General features: G+C 35.7%; 1 protein-coding gene across 1 annotated transcript in view; it reads right to left on the bottom strand.

Annotated features, from left to right (window-relative positions):
• The window catches only part of LOC127880561 (antiviral innate immune response receptor RIG-I-like), a 115,829-nt gene that overhangs the window by 57,304 nt on the left and 42,147 nt on the right, over window positions 1–16,378 (bottom strand). Inside the window, exons 19-21 of the mRNA XM_052427877.1 lie at window positions 15,007–15,096; window positions 5,994–6,119; window positions 3,649–3,714 (exon numbers count right to left, since the gene is read on the bottom strand). Coding sequence (XP_052283837.1) covers window positions 3,649–3,714; window positions 5,994–6,119; window positions 15,007–15,096 — 282 coding nt within the window. The remainder of the gene's footprint in view (window positions 1–3,648; window positions 3,715–5,993; window positions 6,120–15,006; window positions 15,097–16,378) is intronic.

Genomic DNA, 16,378 nt, shown 5'->3' with positions numbered 1-16,378 from the left:
GCGTGAATACGACTTCTTTCTATAGCATAATGAAAACAATAAATGGGATATTTACAAGTCTTAATAAGCGGCCGGATAAATGTCCGCACATAACTTTTAACGCTCGGGTAATTATGCGCCCTGTAATTTATCTAGCCGGGTATTTGTCCGCCTAGTCAAAAATAATCAACGGGACAAGGTTCCACCAGGTAAATATATGGATACCGTTTTTTACATTTAGTATTGAAACACTAGCATATTTATTACCTATTAATTATGACATTTGATATTTTTGAAATGGCATAAATATTTATCTTAATACCTTTTGTTTATTTAGTCACAGTTTTTATGTGTTTTGCCGTGTATTTATTCTAGTTAAACTATAATCAGTAATTGCACTTGACAGGATGAACATTGTGAAGAACATCCATTCCAAACGCGGGATATTAGATCTACAGGACAAAAACCCTCCCGTAATTTCAATAGGGGGCAGACATAAGCTCTCCAGTGAAAAAAAACGGGGCGGACAAAAGCTCTCCCATGTAAAAAGTTACCACGGACACTAGTTTATTTCGTTTTATACATGACTTATACTGACCAAGTCATGTACAAAATTATGTCATATTAATTTTTAAGACATTTGTTTTACAAAAAACACAGTAGACACTTTAGATAAATACACCCAACACAAAAAATTAACTTCAATTATGTTCACCTGCACAGTCACTTCTGTTTGATGTAATGATCAAATGTAACTTTGAGTAACTGCTACTAATTAATTAATGCAGCATGGTGTGAAGCAATTGCATAATTCGGTGTTTAATTGCTTTTAATTCCGTCTGTGTTTATAATAATTCATAATGACAAATTTAATACTCGCGACATATGACAGTTAATTATTATTTGACAGTTTGAAATGTCTGTAGCAATCGAAAATTATTTTATGCTGCGCATTTATTGTTGCACGAAAATCATAAAGAGGTGACACTAAATGTTTTGATACATCAGTTACTTTCCTTTTGAATCCCGGAATAAACCCCCTTCGGAAGAAACACCCTTCCCTAAAAACGGCATAGCGGAAGAAACATCCTTTAACATGTTGCACACACGGAAGAAACACCCTTCCATAGCAGAACAAACCCCTTTCCAATTTTCAGACAGGCGGAATTAACCCCCTGCATAATTGTTATTCAAACTGTTCGATAACCATTTACACATAATTCAATTCAAATGTTTTATGTTTGAAGCAATAATAAACATATTGCATATTACATGCTCACATTAGTATCATTACATTATATATTCAAGCTGTGAATTTCAAACATCGTTATCGAGATAATTTACCCATTTGAAAGAAAGATGGTAGATAGAATTAATCAAGATGGTAAAAAAAAAGAATAATTTATGATAGGAAAAAAAACTGAAGGATAAAATAGACAGAATATAATAATATATATTTACATTTATTTACAAAGATCAAACAAGCATATATTAAACAAGCAATAAACACATTGTCGATGAACAAAGACTTTAAAGGTCATCAAAAGCAGACGCATAAAAAGGCGTCAGTTTGAGGCAATTCGTTTATAAAAAACACACACATTTATTATCAACGATAAACAAGCATATGATAAATAACACTAATCACATAGTTGACGAAAAAACTAATGCAGATGCATAAAAATGCGTCAGTTAGTAGGAATGACCAACACACATTTATTTAAGCTGAATGGGACAAGTTCCACCCGGGTACTACTTCCCCGTACCCCGGGTATTTCAAGTATACTTCACCGTACACGGATTTTCAATTTATACTTTTAGGTACCCCGGTATACTTAAAGGTACCCTTTCTTTCATAATTAAATAAAATTCGTACCTAACATGTTTTTCGTACCCAAACCTGTCGTACCCACATTTTTTTCGTACCCAAAATTTTCGTACCCAATTTTTTTTTCGAACCTAAATTTATTTCGTACCCAAATTTATTTTGCTTCCCTGAATTGTTTTAGCATTTTTTTGGGACTCAAAATTTGTCGTACCAACATTTGTTTTCGTACCCAAAATTGTCGCACTCACATTTTTTGTCGCACCCAAATTTTTGTACCCACATTGTTTTCGTAACCAAAATTTTCGTACCCACGTTTTAGTACCCAAAATGTTCATACCCACATGAGACACATTTCTTCGTTATCAAACAGGGGAATTAAGTCGGACAATAAACTTGTGAGCGTGCTTCACGTCGATCCCCTCATCTATTATTGAATTATGTTTATCCCACAAACAGTTTCCTACAGATATGTTTTGAATTTGTGTTAGGATTTGCAATAAGATAATATTTCTTAAATAAGATATGTTTAAGTTGAATACACACTACAAGCAAAAATAATTATAACTTTAAAACTGAAAATGGATAACACATGGATAAGCAAGGATCTATAAATAAATATTTTAGGACACACCTACCTCTGTAAGACTCCGCCTATTCAGCGCTTTTCAGCGGCTTGGACAAATGCGCATGCGTAGCGATTAATCGCGTAAAATCGCTGTAAAAAGTGGTTGCGCAATTCAACGGATGAAAACGCTTAAAAACCGACGAAATCCGATTAAGACGCTTAATCACCCCTGAAAATCTATTCAACTGTTTAATCGGTTAAAAAAGCTTAATTTTTAGCGTTTTCTTTACCGATTAAACGTAGAACACAAACGGTAACGCTACTGTACTACCAGCATCGTTTAAAATAGCCTAAACTTTATCATCACAGACTGAACCGATCAATCCGTGCTTTGTGTCAGACAAATAAACATAACCTGAATTTGCAGGGCTCCTGGCTTAAACATTAATTTTGATAGGTTTATAGGTTTACGAGGGTCTCCACAATTAAGAATAAAATTTATATTACTAAATTAAAACAATTAATTTTGATCGATATGTTTTCGGTAATATTTAAAGTGATATTATAGGCATCAAACAGTTTATAGGTGTCTATCGCAACCGTTGTTTATTTTTCGTGTTTTCACTTCATATTCACTTATATTTGTTAATGCAGAATCAACATACTAAAACAACATCCCGGAAAGAGAAAAATAATGCATTTGAATATCAACCGTACTTTCGTTTGACGACTGATCATGCATGTACGATTTGAACCTAAATTTAGTTTTAGTGCAGATTCGTTCATACGACACAAAGACACAATTTTGTTTTACGGATTATTTCGGCTTACAGGACTGGGTGGGTCACGTAAGATATTAAATATAAAATATATTTTTTATAAACAACTGGTAGCAAGATGAGTTCCAGATAATTGGTCAGTAACCACATTTTAACTAACTCTATTGACCAGTTAATTCTGTTCAGCTCAATTCAACTGTGAAAAATGCCCATAATATCACTTTAAGTAAGCCATATAAATATGGCATTAAAACAAATTACTCTTACTTTTGTTAGTCTATTAGGCAATCATAAACAATTGTTCAACATAACATGTAAGCGACATATCATGAGCATAATTGTCTACACTTTATGTGCTAAGTTCACTAATGCCAAACAGGCAATACTTTCGAGGTCGCGCTTAATGTTTGCAAGCATTCAATTCTATAAAAATGATCTTCAATTGTAAAACCTATATCAGATCTAACTATAATGAAAACTATTTTGCAGATACCGACCTTGTACGTAGACTACAAAACACTCTAAATCCGTTGAAAAAGCGTCTTCAATGCACTTGTATTGATCTGTAATGGGTAATTAATAAGTTTCATTTACATATAATGATGTAAGATGACATCTGTGATAATTGTATAAAAATGTATCATACTATGGACGAGAAAGATAATAAACCAAAACAAACACGTACAATTTGTTTGAGTTTCCAAATCGAGATGAATCGATTTTCAAGCTAATAATGACTAAATCATTTACATCATGGCTTGAAAAGTTCCATCCACGATAATATATTCATTTATTATTTTAGATAAAATACATGAACTATATATTTCGAATACTTTTTCGGCTAAACAATGTATTATGAGGTTTTCCCCCCTTGTTAATGATGGATTGTGGCAGCATACAATTTGTTTCTTAAAGCAGATATCACGCATATTTATTGACATTTATTTAGTTAAATGACATACATAAATGAACAACTTTAAAAAGGCGAATGTGTCTATAGAATAAATTATTGAAGGTCTTAGAAAAATAAAACAAATAAACCGAGGAAGGGACTCTTAAGTTTTGCAAATATATGGACAATTGGATGTCTCTCTTAAAACTCACCATAACAGCTTAATGCTTATAAGTTGTTCCATTTGCAACAAAAAGGAAACACAAACTAAAAATAGATCATAATGGTCCTTAGGCTCCTACATGTGATTTCAAAGTGTACATGTTTGGGAAGACTGATCTAGTTATCTACTTATATTTTGTATGTGTGTTTGCTTTACACATGTTTTAACACGGTTTATACACGGCGGTCTCAATCATCAGACTAAGTACCATGCTTTCTGTCAAACTGAGTGTGAAACTATTAAACATATATTATGGGAATGTACGCATGTCAATCAGTTAATAACTGAATTATTTTCGGGATGTAATTATTTTTTCGATTTTTTAAAATATGCCTTGATTCATACTTGGACATGCAATACAAATGGACCCTTATACTTAACATGTGTTTTGATAAAAATGTTTTTGTATAATTGTAAAATGAGTAAAACTTAACCCACTCTAAAAGCAGCTAAATCGTACCTAGATTTGCATCGCCATGTACTTTACAATATTTTTTTTCATGATCTGCGTCAACGAAAAGAATGGGAGCTATTGTTACCCCCTTTCCAGTAGTTGTGTTTTGGGACTTAATTTTTCTGTTTTGGTCAAGTATTACTCTAACAAATGCTTTTTATATTGTTATGTTGAAGGTTTTGCTTTTGAAATGTAATTAAATATGCATGTATTGTCTGTAAACTCTGTACGGTGTAACGTGGGATGCCCTCGACCTTCGCACACATATTCGCGAGGACAACAACAAGTACCAAGCTTTTCAGATTCACATCTAGCATGCTCATAGGTTTGAACTGATAACACATTTTTTGATCGCATATAACCCAATTTCAATATTTACATAGTGTTTGTCACTATAATTTGATCGATTATATAATGGTTACAATGTTTCTCTAAAATTTTATCTGGAGACCTAGATTTGATCCCACATAATCATTTTTAGATCTAGATGTTGTGAAAATTCTGGATAAAATCCATCAATATTGAGGCAAAACTGTCGAGTCGAAGAAGCAAACAACGTTTAATCTATACTTTGCTTGGTGACGTAGTTTTTAATTCCATATGAGTCCATTGTTACGTTCGTTTAGACATTGTAACAAGATTAATCAAGATGGAGTTAAACGCTTGTTTTCTAAAATGGTAACACGGGTTTACCTGGTAATCTAGTATTTTAACCCTTTTTTATCCGAACTTTGCCATATTATAAATGTTATAAACACTCTTGCCAAGATCAATAAAACTGAATCAGAAATATTTCTTCTGCATCGGTAACATGGTAGTTTTTTCTAAGGTTTAATCGGGTAAACTTGACGTTATAAACACTTGACTCGGTTTTGAATTCGGCCAAGATATTGTCAAGATAATGATTCCGGGAAATTTAAATCAAGTTTAAGCCACAGTTGTGGCCTTTTTAGTGGTAATTAGGTCAATTGTGAAAACGCATGATGCAAGACGAACGACGACGGATATAGACGGACCACATAAGGTTAACCTTAGATGATTCATGTTCATAGCTCGTTGACGCATGAATAAAAGAGAACCTCCAATTTAAACATATTTGTTTAAATATCGTGACGTACACAACATAACCACATAATATGTTTCCGATTAATACTACCATAAAGCTCCAACAATGTAATCCATTTTTAATATCAAATATATGCCATATTTGCGGGTTTTCATGGTCAAATTAAAGTGAAGACAAACTTAATTTAGCGTTAAAATTATCACTTACCATTACACGCCTTTGTAAATAATGCCCAATGTCCGTCCGTAGATGTGTTTTTCATCACAAGAAGAACATTAGTGTGTTTATGTTTTTCATCGTCGTAGTATGAACTAAGTTTTTCGATTCGGGGTCCTGAAACGATGACACTGAGATGAAACATGTGTTAATATGAATAACCTTTTTCTTCTACGTTTTTGTGATTTTATAATAATCATTATAATTTGATGTTGATATTTTTTTTTCTAGGTAATACATGTGGGGCATTTGTTACTAACAGGGTATAACCGTGAAATAATATTCTTTTGGCCTAGTATTTGGGAGAATTTGTCTCGAATTTAAACTCGGCCTGGATATTTAAGGTAAGATAAAAAAATGTATTCTCTATAGTGGTAACCAGCTTAAAGTGGACGACGCACACCGGACAGCGAATAGCGGCGGATGCCAGACATAGGATGATCACAAAAAACACACATTGAGATCATATGAGCTTACAATACACAGAGCCATGGCGTTCATGTTTTTTTTTTTACGGAACAGAACAATTTTCGTTACATCATTTAGACTAAGCGTCTGATCCCGTTTTACAATGTTTGTGCAAAAGCTTAGACTTTTAGCGTGTTAACCAGCTACATTTTGTTTCTATCTTGTAGGCTAGTTGTTGACCACCGGTGTTCAATTTTCGAACACAACTGAGATAACATGGGAAAAAAATTCCGATAAGGTTTCATAAAAATTGGGCATCACATTAGGTCCATAGATTTTCATTTGTTAAATGTTTACGACAGACGGAAGTCGAAAGACCGCAAAAGGTGATAACAATAACGTACCATGATAACGTTGTGCTCAGGTGAGCTAAAACTGGGTCTCGGTTTACATACTTAGATACGAACAGTGAATATAACATAATTTTCAATGACTCACCGGTCAATAATGTACACAGAGTATAGTTCATTTTGTTTGTATGGCGTATTGAGTAGATTAAAAGTTAATATAACATTAGAGATCCAATGAACACATACCATATACTCAAAGTCAAGGTCATCATTAAAGGTCAAAGGTCAGGGTCAAATATATGGGGGGCGACATAGCGTTTCACAAACACATCTTGTTTGATATATATAAGTCTCATTTTGAAATTCTGTTTCAATAGTTTTTTTAAGTCCAATATTCTGCCTCATTTTGGACCAAGTACCAAGACTCTGTCTTGCTAAAATGCATAGTGCTAAAATTCTGTCTTTTTAAAATGAAAAGCATAAAAATTATGTTTGGTATAATGATATGTACAGATGAAATTCTGCTTCATTGTAATTCTGCTTAAAAAATCTGTACAGATTTCGAGGCAAATTCTGGGTATGTGTCCTCTTTGTACAGAATAAATGAATTATGTCTTGATTCTGGGCAGATTTTGTACAGACTCTGTACAGACTTTGCATAGACTTTTCGTACAGGTGAAACTCTTCTATTCTATGAATGGAGTAATGCATTACATGTGTGTTTTTATGATTTATACAGTATTGTTAATTCTCAGAATATTCTTTTACGCTGTATTATAATAGATAAACATGTATTAATTAAACAACTATACAACTTAAATAGGTTGGTATATTATATAAGTTATTAAAATTGCTTCAAATTACACGGAACTCAGGTGAGAAATTGCTTATCTATGATATTGAGGTTAACGGCTAATAAAGTGCCAACCTTTTCCTTGTGTTTATATAATCCTACTCATTAAAGGCTTGGGCTGATTGTATGCAAAACAGTATTCAGTTTTTTAAATTATTGTAACACGTTGAACATCTTTATATTGGACAGGTGACTGGGACCATGTTGAGAATACTTTTGTAAGCGTTTCTTAACAATTTCATCAATCAAGTATATTTGTTCCTAGTGGTCTTATGTTAATAAAATTTTGACTTTATAAAGGGAAATACGGTGTGCATCTTTAATTGAACATATGTGATGTCAAAGTAGTGACGAGCTAAAATGGTTACACAATGACACAACTATGAAATAATTATGTAGAATTACATTAATCCACAAATACCATTATCCAAACATCCGTTTTCTTTTCCGACTTGTTACTGCTTTTACTTCACTTTTATTTTACAGACAAAACACTCGCCCGGAATTCGCGCCAATCCACGAAATTCGATGCACATAACAACTTTTCTCTATTCGTAACGTTTGAGCGATTAAGGTTTTATTGGCTTTTACGAAGAAACAAGGATAACGTCCAATATATAATTATAACAATGTGTTTGAAGTTTTAAAACACAATTATAATCGCGTATGTGCATGAACAATATTGTTTGTCAAAGTAGAAACCATTAAATCCGTAAAAGTAATCGCTTTTGCCAAGAACAGAATTATTTTACGAATGAACTTTGTGTTAGTTTCTAAGAACATTTTTTCATGTAAAACGGTTTTAGCGAAAAATTCACTTAAAATGGTGTAAGCAATATTGTTCTAAGAAAATGTTAGACATAAGTGTCTAAGTAAAATAAATGTAAGAGTTACACTAAATTAAATATCTATTTCGTCTGCCTCTACAAAGATTTACTTAAGTATGGACCGGATGCCACAATTAGCCCCGCCCTGGGACGGAATGTGTTTTCCTTATATGTCTATAGTAAAAACGGCAAAAATCTTCTTTTCTTTTGCATACAACATCGTCAAGTGGACTTCTGCATAGAAGTAATAGAATTAATGTCACCATTGCGGTTCACAAATTGATCAGTAAATACAGAGTTAATTGATAAAAAAATAATGAATGTCAAATTTTTGTTTCCTCTCCAGAGATGATTCTCCGTTACATTTGCATGGAAATATATTGAAACTTAAAATAAATGTGTTCTGTTATTACGCTGTGGTGGTGCACACATACATTTTGTTCGGATAGCCTTGGTATTTCCATAGATATGCCCCCTTGAGATTTGTTTTTCGCCGAGATCTGTTTCTCAATAACTACCGCATGGTAATTCAGTAACTAGTGCATCGAAGTTAAAGTTACTATGTATCATAATAATGCTGTTGCGCATGACCAAATACTGTTGGGACAGTCTCAGTATCTCGAGAGTTATGTTCCCTTAATTATTTAAGAATATATTTTCTCAATAGGTATTGCATGGCAGCTGGCAGCTCAGGAAACATGTAATATTATTCATCAGTGATGAACAAACAGCTTGGTAAATTAAGTTATGCCCCTTGATTGTAATTTTATAGAATTGTGTATGCCAAGAGCTGTTTCTTAGTAACAATCCAAAGGCAAAAGGGACATTTGATAAAAAAAACTTATAACAAAAATGTTAAAAAACAAGAGGGCCAAGACGGCCCTAGTTCGCTCACCTGAGAGGAGTCGGTTCATTCAATCTTTACCAAATGTCAAACTTGATCTAGATATTGTCCAGACAAACATCCTGGTCAAGTTTAATCATTTTTCATCTGCGAGTCATGATCAATATACCTATGAAGTTTCATGATCCTAGGCGTAAGCATTCTTGAGTTATCATCCAGAAACCATTTTTCTAAGTTGAGTTACCATGACCTTGACAGCAATTGTGTGAAAACGTTATATGGCACTGTGACCTTGACCTTTGATCTAGTGAACTGATAATCAATAGGGGTCATCTGCGAGTAATGATCAATATACCTATGAAGTTTCATGAACGTAGGCATAAGCGTTCTTGAGTTATCATCCAGAAACCATTTTACTATTTCAGGTCAACGTGACCTTGACCTTTAACCTAGTGACCTGAAAATCAATAGGGGTCATCTGCTAGCCATGATCATTGGACCTATGAAGTTTCATGATCCTAGGCATAAGCGTTCTTGAGTTATCATCCAGAAACCATTTTACTATTTCAGGTCAACCCGACCTTGACCTTTGACCTAGTGACCTGAAAATCAATAGGCGTCATCTTCGAGTCATGATCAATGTACCTATAAAGTGTCATGACCCTAGGCATAAGCGCTCTTGAGTTATCATCTGGAAACCATTTTACTATTTCGGATCACCGTGACATTGACCTTTGACCTAGTGATCTGAAAATCAATAGGAGTCATCTACGAGTCATGATCAATGTACCTATGAGGTTTCATGATCCTAGGCCGAAACGTTCTTGAGTTATCATCCGGAAACCATTTTACTATTTTGGGTAATCGTGACCTTGACCTTTGACCTAGTGACCTGAAAATCAATAGAAGTCATCTACGAGTTATGATCAATGTACCTATGAAATTTCATGATCATAGGCATACGCGTTCTTGAGTAATCATCTGGAAACCATTTTACTATTTCGGGTCATCGTGACCTTGACCTTTGACCTAGTGACCTGCAAATCAATACGGTTATCTGCGAGTCATGATCAATGTAGCTATGAAGTTTCATGATCCTAGGCATAAGCGTTCTTGAGTTATCATCCGGAAACCATTTTACTGCTTTGGGTCACCGTGACCTTGACCTTTGACCTAGTTACCTGAAAATCAATAGGGTTCATCTGCGAGTCATAATCAATGTATCTATACAGTTTCATGATCCTAGGCATAAGTGTTCTTGAGTTATCATCTGGAAACCATTTTACTATTTCGGGTCATCGTGACCTTGACCTTTGACCTAGTGACCTAAAAATCAAAAGGAGTCATCTGCGAGTCATTATCAAACTAGAAATGGCGCGGCAGAGGCCGACGCGTATCCCCACGCCGAATGCTTGACCTAGGTGTGCCCCAGGGTTGGTAATGGGGCCATGCATAGCTGAGATTGACCGTATTGTCATAAGAGAAGTTCATCATCAATTAGAAGTGAATTGGTGTAGAAATGAAGAAGTTATAGTAAAAGGCAATTTTGGGTGGGTGTGACATATGTGGGCAGGGCGCCCCAGGGTTGGTAATTGTGCCATGCATAGTTGAGATTGACCGTATTGTCATAAGAGAAGTTCAGTATCAATTTGAAGTGAATCGGTGTAGAAATGAAGAAATTATAGTAAAAGGCAATTTTGGGCGGGTGTGGTCTATGTGGGCGGGGCCCCAGGGTTGGTAATGGGGCCATGCATAGTTGAGATTGACCGTATTGTCATAAGAGAGGTTCAGTATCAATTTGAAGTGAATCGGTGTAGAAATGAAGAAATTATAGTAAAAGGCAATTTTGGGTGGGTGTGGTCTATGTGGGCGGGGCGCCCCAGGGTTGGTAATGGGGCCATGCATAGTTGAGATTGACTGTATTGTCATAAGAGAAGTTCAATATCAATTTGAAGTGAATCGGTGTAGAAATGAAGAAATTAAAGTAAAGGCAATTTTGGGTGGGTGTGGTCTATGTGGGCGGGGCCCCAGGGTTGGTTATGGGGCCATGCATAGTTGAGATTGACCCTAATGTCATAAGAGAAGTTCAGTATCAATTTGAAGTGAATCCGTGTAGAAATGAAAAAATTATAGTAAATGGAATTTTTTGGTGGGTGTGGCCTATGTGGGCGGGCGCCCCAGGGTTGGGATTGGGGCCATGCATAGTTGAGATTGACCCTAATGTCATAACAAAAGTTCAGTATCAATTTGAAGTGAATCCGTGTAGAAATGAAAAAATTATAGTAAAAGGAAATTTTTTGTGGGTGTGGCCTATGTGGGCGGGGCGCCCCAGGGTTGGGAATGGGGCCATGCATGGTTGAGATTGACCGTATTGTCATAAGAGAGGTCCAGTATCAATTTGAAGTGAATCGGTGTAGAAATAAAGAAGTAAATGTAAAATAACCTAAAAAAATGAGTGATAATTTCTGACGCAGCCCCACCCCAACCGCTATAACTTTTGACCCAGGGGTCAGATCAAAATTCCAAATAGTGCAGGGTCGCACATATGCTCATAGCTACCATGTGTGTAAGTTTCAAGGTTCTAGTGCTTTTAGTGTAGGAGAAGATAGTGGCCAGGACGGACGGACAGACAGACGGACGGACGGACGGACGGACGGACGGCGGAGATAACCACAATATCCCCACCTTTTTTTCAAAAAGCGTGGGGATAAATACCTATGAAGTTTCATGATCCTTGGCATAAGCGCTCTTGAGTTATCATCTAGAAACCATCTGGTGGACGGACGGACCGACATGAGCAAAACAATATACCCCTTCTTCTTCGAAAGGGGGGGCATAATGAGAAAACTGCCCCCTCCCAGCAGCCATGTTATTCAACTGACCGGAACCAAATTTGAACTCAACTCTCGTATCAAGGAAACAAATGTTCTGAGCAAATTTCATGAAAATTGGGCCAAAAAAGTGACTTCTACTGTGTTCACATGTTTTCACTATATACATATAGAGAAAAATGCCCCGCCCACTGGCAGCCATGTTTTTTCACCAATCCCAACCATTTTCAAAATCGTCCGAGATATCAATAAAACCAATGTTTTGATTAACTTTCATGATGATTGGGCATATATTATGACTTCTAGAGTGTTTACAAGGTTCCTCTTTAGCCAAATAGGGAAAACTGCCACTATATACATATAGAGAAAAATGCCCGCCCACTGGCGGCCATGTTTTTACACCGATCTCGACCATTTTCGAACTTTACAAGACATCAATTGAACCAATGTTTTGACCAATTTTCATGATGATTGGGCAAAAATTGTGACTTCTAGAGTGTTTACAAGGTTTCTCTTTAGCCAAATAAGGAAAACTGCCCCGCCCACTGGCGGCCATGATTTTCAACGGATCGGAACCACTTTTGAACTCAAACAATATATCATTAAGACAAATATTTTGACAAAGTAACATGTAGATTGGGCATGAAATGTGACTTCTACAGTGTTTACAAGGTTTTTCTTTTTTTTGACCTAGTGACCTAGTTTTTGACCCAGCACAACCCAGTTTCGAAGTCGGTCGAGATTTCATTGGGACAAAGCTTCTGACCAAGTTTCATGAAGATGGGACAAGAAATGTGGCCTCCAGAGTGTTTACGAGCAAATGTTAACGGACGGACGGACGGACATACGACGGACAAAGACCGGTCAGAAAAGCTCACCTGAGCAATCAGGTGAGCTAAAAACAAACGAAGTAGGGATGGAACTCCTGACTGAGGGGTGATAAGAGGAAATAACGTGAGACAGCGTTTTAACCAACTGAGTTATTTTGCTAGTTACATATAAGTTTACTTGATTACAGTGACATTGATCATTCAATAATAATGACGTCAAAATGAAAACATCTAAAGGGCCAAACAAAAACCAAAAACTTTATATAATGAATTTTATTTCAAAACCCATATATAAATTTCTCGTAAAATATACTCAGTATAAACCGTAATTATATGTTAATATTATATTCTTATTTTTGTTCAGACTTTGTCTCCTTGGGGCCCTTCAAAGTGACCTTTTCCCTTTCAATGTTTAATATCTTATTTTGGTTGTCGTAGAAAAGTTTCGTAAGAATGACTTGATCAGTTCAGAGTTGTACCCTTTAATTGCAACTAAACGATAAATTCATTTGGCGCGAGATACCAATTCAGTTACTTGTTCAGTGTGTCTCAACCCCAACATAACAATGCATGACACATTTTGTTTTGTATGATCCCGAAGGGCGGCATATAGTTTTTCAACTGTCCGTCAGTGAGTCTGTCCGTCCGTCCGAAAACTTTAACCTTGCCCATAACTTTTGCAATTTTGAAGATAGCAACTTAATATTTGGCATGCATGTGTATCTCATGGAGCTGCAAATTTTGAGTGATGAAAGGTCAAGGTCATACTTCAAGGTCAAAGGTCAAATATATGACTTCAAAGTGGCGAAGTAAGGGGCATTGTGTTTCTGACAAACACATCTCTTGTTGTTCCAGGGATCCAATGGCAGACACTTAAATGTTTTGCTCCAGTCAAGCCTGCGGGATGGCCCTGGAGCAGTGCCAATTAGAGTTCCAAACTATGTTGAACACCTCAACCGTGACCAGCAAGATGTGCTCCAGGACATTCTTCAAAACGACAAGGAGCAAAAAAGGCACCATGACGGAGTCAGCAATGGCATTTGTGACATGTGAGCAAATAGCAAACTTTGTTTGTGTAAATTCGTGAAACAAGAATTTCGATGTCTTTTCAAAGAAGATTGACAAGCCAGAACAATTGATTTTAGGTTTAAGTAAATGTGTCAGTAAAGTTCGAAACCAAAATGAGTTGGGGGCATCTGACATCTGTTAAATGTTAACGACAGTCAGGATTCGGACAATTTTCAAGCATTTGATACGTTTGAATTAGATTGTAGTAGTTTGGATGTTGGTTTTGTTGGTGCGGATAGTTATTCAAGTGTTTCAGTGAAAGGTAGTTTGGTTGTTGGTTTTGTTGCTGCGGATATTTTATCACGTGTTTCAGTGGAAGTTCGGTGCTCTCGTGCTCTTAGTGAGCAGGATGTAGGACTAGTTGGTGGTGATCAGTCTGATGTTAACAACAGTGATCGGGGTGTAGAAATAGTTTGAATAGGTCGGTCACGTGTCGTTGATAGTAGGAGGGCTGCAGGAATAGTTGGTGGTAGTCCGTCTGGTGTTGAAAGCGGTAGAGCAGAAAAAATAGTTGGTGGTAGTCAGTTTGGTGTTGCTAAATATAGTGCACATAAGACCCGCCTTTTTATCGGTTTTAATCGCTACGCATGCGCAATTAAATAAGCGCAAACAAACGCTTAAAACGGTTTAAAACAGTTATAAATGAAATCGCTATTAATCGCAACCTTACGGAACATAATCGCTTACTCTACTGTAAGTGATTGTCAGGCTCGATTTATTTAATGTATATATTTTTTTTATAACAAGATAATGGATTTCAAGTCTAAAAAAGGCCATTTTTGGACTAATTATTCTTTAACAACTTGATCATTTGAATATATAAAAAGCATAATATAATTTAATAATATATAAGAGGAGGGACATCTTATTTTAGGACGAGGTCCTTAATTTATGGAACGGTACTTTATATAAATAATTAAAGGTTAAAGTGAAAAATACGTTACATATTACATTATTATTAAGCGCTGGCATGTTTTGTATATATCGTCTTACCTTGCTTTTCATCGATTTCATCGAAGTCACTTCCGCCATGTTCCGAATCCCATACATTTGATTCAATAGAATCCGCATCAGATTCACGTGCTAAAAAACACACTTCTGTAAATGCTTGTTTTGGGCACATAATTCATTGCGTATAAACCAAAATAAATATATCTATCGAAAATAAATTAACTATTGTAATGCTATTCTTAAACTGTTGACTTAAATACACACCCTTTATTTGCATGAAATTTTACAAATCAGTAAAGACAACTTACCGGCGTCATCTACATATTTAATTCTTTCCGGTTTAATGTTGAGTTCTTTAAAATTATCATAGTGACCTGAAAATCAATAGAGGTCATGTTCCAGTCATGACCAATGTACGTATGAAGTTTCATGAGCCTAGGCCTAAGCGTTCTTGAGTTATCATCCGGAAACCATTTTTCTATTTCGAGTCAATGTGACCTTGAACTTTGACCGAGTGACCTAAAAATCAATAGGGGTCATCTGCCAGTCATGATCAATGTACCGTGAAGTTTCATGATCCTTGGCGTAAGCATTCTTGAGTAATCATCCGGAAACCATTTTACTATTTCGAGTCTCTGTGACCTTGACCTTTGACCTAGTGACCTGAAAATCAATAGGGGTCATCTGCAAGTCATTTCCAATGTACCTATGAAGTTTCATGATTCTAGGCCTAAGCGGTCTTGAGTTATCATCCGGAAACCATCTGGTGGACGGACGGACCGACATGTGCAAAACAATTCTTGATTGCAACAAAGCAACACTGCAAATAATCAAAACATAACCTTGATTGTCACAACAAATGTGTACTGCTAGAAACACGTTAGTGAATTGATTCACGTCATCAGCCTTGTTTCTGGCAGGAAAAAGCGTTGATTGGAAGTTTGATGAGCAATAGGGATGAATTTTTGTATGATTTAGAGATGTATTTGTCAGAAACACAATGCCCCCTATTACGCCGCTTTGAAATAACATTTCAATATATCATTTGGCAGGTTAAGAAATTATCTCCCTTTTAAAGCTTATTACTTCCCTTGGATCTTTTTTTTTGAATTTTGAACTTAAAGAATGACATTGACCTTTCACCACTTAAAATGTGCAGCTTCATTAGATACACATGCATGCCAAATATCAAGATGCTATCTTCAATATTGCAAAAGTTATGGCCAATGTTAAAGTTTTCGGACGGACGGACGGACGGACAGACAGACGGACAATTTAACTGCTATATGCAACACTACAAGGGGCATAAAAAGGAATTAAAATTCAACATTTTCTAGCAAATGCTACCAGTTTACCAATCAGCAGGTTAACCTGTTGGATCCCTGGTTTCAATTAATTCACTTATGTTACTTTT

The sequence above is a fragment of the Dreissena polymorpha genome, chromosome 5 (assembly GCF_020536995.1).
Source record: "Dreissena polymorpha isolate Duluth1 chromosome 5, UMN_Dpol_1.0, whole genome shotgun sequence".
In the NCBI taxonomy this organism is placed as follows: Eukaryota; Metazoa; Mollusca; class Bivalvia; order Myida; family Dreissenidae; genus Dreissena; species Dreissena polymorpha.
The sequence above is the reverse complement of the archived record's forward strand: the minus strand, read 5'-3'. Positions and strand labels throughout refer to the sequence as shown.